This window comes from Atta colombica, unplaced genomic scaffold (assembly GCF_001594045.1).
Source record: "Atta colombica isolate Treedump-2 unplaced genomic scaffold, Acol1.0 scaffold150, whole genome shotgun sequence".
Lineage (NCBI taxonomy): Eukaryota > Metazoa > Arthropoda > Insecta > Hymenoptera > Formicidae > Atta > Atta colombica.
This window is the reverse complement of record NW_017259240.1, coordinates 2,066,224-2,070,978: the sequence shown is the minus strand read 5'-3', so window position 1 is coordinate 2,070,978 and position 4,755 is coordinate 2,066,224. Positions and strand designations below refer to the sequence as shown.

The 4,755-nt window shown below is 27.8% G+C and overlaps 2 protein-coding genes across 2 annotated transcripts in view; both read left to right on the top strand.

Annotated features, from left to right (window-relative positions):
• The window catches only part of LOC108685288 (juvenile hormone acid O-methyltransferase-like), a 2,400-nt gene extending 1,118 nt beyond the window's left edge, over nt 1-1,282 (top strand). Inside the window, exons 4-6 of the mRNA XM_018190004.1 lie at nt 543-678; nt 755-902; nt 1,086-1,282. Of these exons, the coding sequence (XP_018045493.1) occupies nt 543-678; nt 755-902; nt 1,086-1,282 (481 nt within the window). The remainder of the gene's footprint in view (nt 1-542; nt 679-754; nt 903-1,085) is intronic.
• LOC108685287 (probable multidrug resistance-associated protein lethal(2)03659) overlaps nt 1-4,755 on the top strand; it is a 32,249-nt gene that overhangs the window by 8,954 nt on the left and 18,540 nt on the right. The gene's annotated exons all lie outside the window — the stretch shown is intronic.

Genomic DNA, 4,755 nt, shown 5'->3' with positions numbered 1-4,755 from the left:
ATATATATATATACATATATAGCATATATACATACATATATACATACACATACACATGTGTATGCGCGCGCGCGCGCGCGTGTGTGTGTATGTAAAAGTGTTGTTCCCATTTGATAATCGAGGCACATGTTTGTTTATTTTTACAGAAGTCGGTCGGTATTGATAAGTTATTTTAGGTTCGATTGTATTATAAAATAAAAGAACGCGCGAAGAGTATTTTTTTGAAGATAAAAATGTTTTATTTTAGTCCAGTATTTTATTAAAACACTAGAACCACGGATTTAAATTAACTTAATTGTTATTCAATGTAAATTTTATTTCTTACGAAAGAGAGTTGTTATTGTGAAAGTAAAATTATAATTAATTATGATTATTTATGAAAAGTTACAAAAAAAGTCCAAATTAATGGAAAAGAAGAACTGTCAGATAAGTAAAAACATAGTAGCTCTATGATTCTAATGTGTTAATAAAATATTAATTTCACGAAAATATTATAATAAATATTTCATAAATTGATAATATTCCTCTTCGTTACATAACAGAAAAGCATTTGAAAATATGTACTGCATGCTTCAATCTGGTGGAACTATCCTCGTACTCTTTCCAGCATCTCATGATACGATATATGAAGTGCTTAAGAATATTGCGAAAGATTCTCGTTTTGCGCCTTATTTACAGGTCAATATTTACTGGTCAATATTTATTTGTATTTATTCGCAATTTTTTAATTAAAATATTAATTATTTTTTCACAGAATCCAAATAAATATATATCACCGTTTTATAATTCAGTTCTACCTAATGAAAATCTAAAAGATTTACTTGAAAGTGTCGGTTTTAGCATTCAACATTGCAGTCTTCGGGAGATAGATTTTTCCGAGATAGATGCGGATATTTTTCTATGTTAGTTTACTTGAGTAATGTATAAAAAATTTATACTTATAAGATCATGTTATAATTTTTTGTAAATTTTTTATTTACACATTTTATTTATTTTAATTTATTATTTTACAATATTTTATAATAATATTTATTACAGTCTATTAACAATAATGTATTAATACATTTATGTTAATTTTTCGGTAGCTTCGATTATGTCCATTTGTAGCTTTTTGGACACGATGCCGCTTAAACAAAAAGAAGAATTTATAGTTGAATTTCAACGTGACTACAAGAATTATAAAAATAAATTGTACGGTGATAATAATGGTGATGATAAGAAAGCATCAATATTAGACATACACAAATTATTGATAGCTTATGCACGAAAAGATGCGCAATAATTAACAGCATATTACATTTTATATTACATTTATAAATATTTATAATTTAAAAAAATTAAGTAAAAAATCTTTCTGAAATCTTAAAAATGAGAGGACTTATTGGAGCCAGAACGCTGGAAATTATATGCAAATATAATTTTCAATAGCAGAATAATAATAATCAAGAGGGAAAAGAGATTCAGGACTGGGAGTATGTGTTAGGTAGATGTTCTATAATGCCTTGCTTATTGAAACCAGTGTTCTGTTTTTTAATATATATCACTTCAGACATCGCTCTCCTGGGAAGGCTCGTTGTGTTCTGATATGACTGAAGAAGAACTACATTTTTTATTGATATTTTTCACACTAAAAGAAAAGATTGGCTGAATGTGGCATAACATTTTTAATTAGTCGTAGCCAATTTTTGGTTGGTTTATAGCCTATTGAAATCCTATACTGATACGTATAAAAATTGGCTGATACAATCAAAAATTGGCTGCTGCAACAATTTAATTTGTTGCAGTAGTCACACTTTTCTTTCAGTGTATACTGTGTTTATATTTGGTATGTAATCAACTTGTTTTGATTTTTATTATTGTATTAACTTTTAAGAAGAAAGCTTAATAAATTTTAATAGTTTAATATTTAATTTTGATATTTCAAATTTGCTGATTGAAATTTGCGAAAATTTATTGTTATGTTGAGTGTATTGGACGTGAGGATGCAGATGAGGCACATGTCTTGATTACTACTTATATCAAGAAGTTTAAATATATGAGAAGTTCAATTTTGCATAATTTTTGCTGCTTTTCTCTTGTTACATCTTTAGACACATATTTTGAAATGTATATTGCCAAACAGTACACTTTGCTCCCATAGAGTTCTCACGTGCATATCTAGCACAGTTGTGTACGGCGATTGATAGAATCGATTTTTTCTTTGTGAATTGTTGAAATTATAATAGTTATAGTTTTAGCTTATATTTTTTAATATTATTTACGAAGTTATTAAAACATTTTACTCCTCCTTTCTATTTTCTATTACATTTATTATATAATATATAACATTATTGTAGTAAGTTTCTATCATTATTGTAGTAAGTTTTCTGTCATTTATTTAGAAAATAAGTAAAGATGTTTTATGTTTCGTTTGTTAAGTTAATTATATTAAATCTGTTCTCGAATCATAAATGGTATTATAAATGATTATTTCGTGACATTACATCGTTTTACATTTTGCAATGTTTGCAAAATTAGAATGGAACGTCTATTAAGCTGACATAGCCACTTCAGCACAATCGAATAAAAGTTGCACAGTGAAATTTAGTGCTTTTTTGTTATTAATTTGTTATTCCCTCTATTCCCGATTGGCTCCAATCAAAGTCCGAAAAACCAATGATTGTGCTAGCATAAGAATAAAGTTAGCACAGCCATTCAAAAAAATTAGTTTAACAAATTAGTTGCTTACTTCCCGATATTGTTTTTTCATCGCCACCTTTGAAAACCATTCCTAGGGTGTCTAGAGGTGTTTTTCGAAGGTGATTTTTAAGGTTCGAGGATAAAGCAACAAAATCTGATTCATCGGGAATCGCGAGCAACAAAATCAAAGAACCGTAATCAAGATATTTCAGTCAAGATATTTCGAGATTTAACAATTTATAAGTGATGTGCTGACTCGGGATGCCTAGGGATAGTTTGCAAGACATTAATTACTCGTCGACACCTTACTTCTAATTGACCTTTAATTTTTAATTTATTATTTATCATTTTAACTTCATAATTTTTCAAAATAAAATCTAAATAAATTTTTTTTTTTGACAATCATAACATCCTAGAAACAAAGATTACAAAAAATCTTTAACAAATAGAAATAAACTAAAAATAAATAAACTAAAAATAGTTAAGAAATAAATTATCTTCGAATTACCACGATAAATTGTTAATCATAATTTGCGAACAACGAATTACGAACTGTGAACAGTTTAACATTAGATTTGCATCAAGAAATACACAATAGATTTCGTGGATAATTACTATTCAAGTCTAACCGTGACAACTGATAAGAGACTCTTCTGTGATAACTGATAAGAGACTCGCACATATTCACATTGATAAGCGCTTTAAACAAATTTAACGATAAATAAAAGATTTCACGTGTATACAAAAATTTGAATGCATGTATATAAATATGTGATATGACAAAAGATTCCATTCTAACGTCTATTCATTCTATTAAGCTGACACAGCCACTTCAGCACAATCGAATAAAAGTTGCATAGAAATTTAATGCTTTTTTGTTGCTCTATTCCCGATTTTGCTCCAGTCAATTCCGAAAAAAACAATGGCTGTGCTAGCATAAGAATAAAGTTAGTACAGCCACTCAAAAAAAAAAAAATAAAAAAATAAATGGCATATTCTTTGCTAATTTGTTACTAATTAGTTCCCGGTATTGCTTTATTCCCAACCCTCGAAAATCCTAGTCACCCCGAGTCAGCACACCTATAAATTGTTAATTCTCGAAATATCGACTGATTATAGTTCTCTGATTTTGTTGCTCACGATTCCCGACGAATCCAATTTTGTTGCTTCACCCCCGAACTTTGCAAACCACCCCTAGCCACCCCGGAGTTAGCATATCACCTATAAATTGTTAATTCTCAAAATATCTCGATTGATTACGGTTCTCTGATTTTGTTGCTCGCGATTCCCGGTGAATCCGATTTTGTTGCTCCACTCTCAAACCTTGAAAACCACTCCTAAGCAACAATTTATAGATGGTGTGCTGACTATGTTCTATTTAATTATTATTTATTCTCACAGAAATATATATATCTAGAATAAACATCCAGTTTGCTTGTAGCTCCTTTCAATTTATTATTTATTGTTTTATATTATAGTTATATTATAGTTATATTATAGTTAAATTAACGAAATATTGAACAGTGGCGACTTATAAAAAGGATTAAAGATAACTTAAACTGAGTGTAATGTGATATTAAAATTTAACAGTGTATGCACAGTAAATTTCACAATTCAGAATTAAGTTAATCCTAATCTATCATTTATCCATTTTAAGGCAACGGATGTATGTTATACATTTATCAGTTAATTTTTATTAAATTGATATTAATTACATTTAGATACGTGTATTATATATTAATAAAATTATTACATCCGTTGCCTCAATAAAAATATTAATTCATCACTCATCAATCGATACGCAATAGTGGAATTAAATCTGTAACGTCGCTACGATGATTCTGTAACAAATAAATTAAAGTAAAACAAATTAAAACATAGTAAAGAAATAATCATTTAACTTTAAAAAATAATTGCTATACGAACGCATGCAGTTTGTTAAAAAATAATCACACAATTTTGGAAATATAATTTTTGTAAGCATCGAATTTTTTGTACCCATTATTTAATTAGATATAAAACAATTATATATTTTCTAAAATAATAATTATATATTTTTTCTAATAATTATAATAC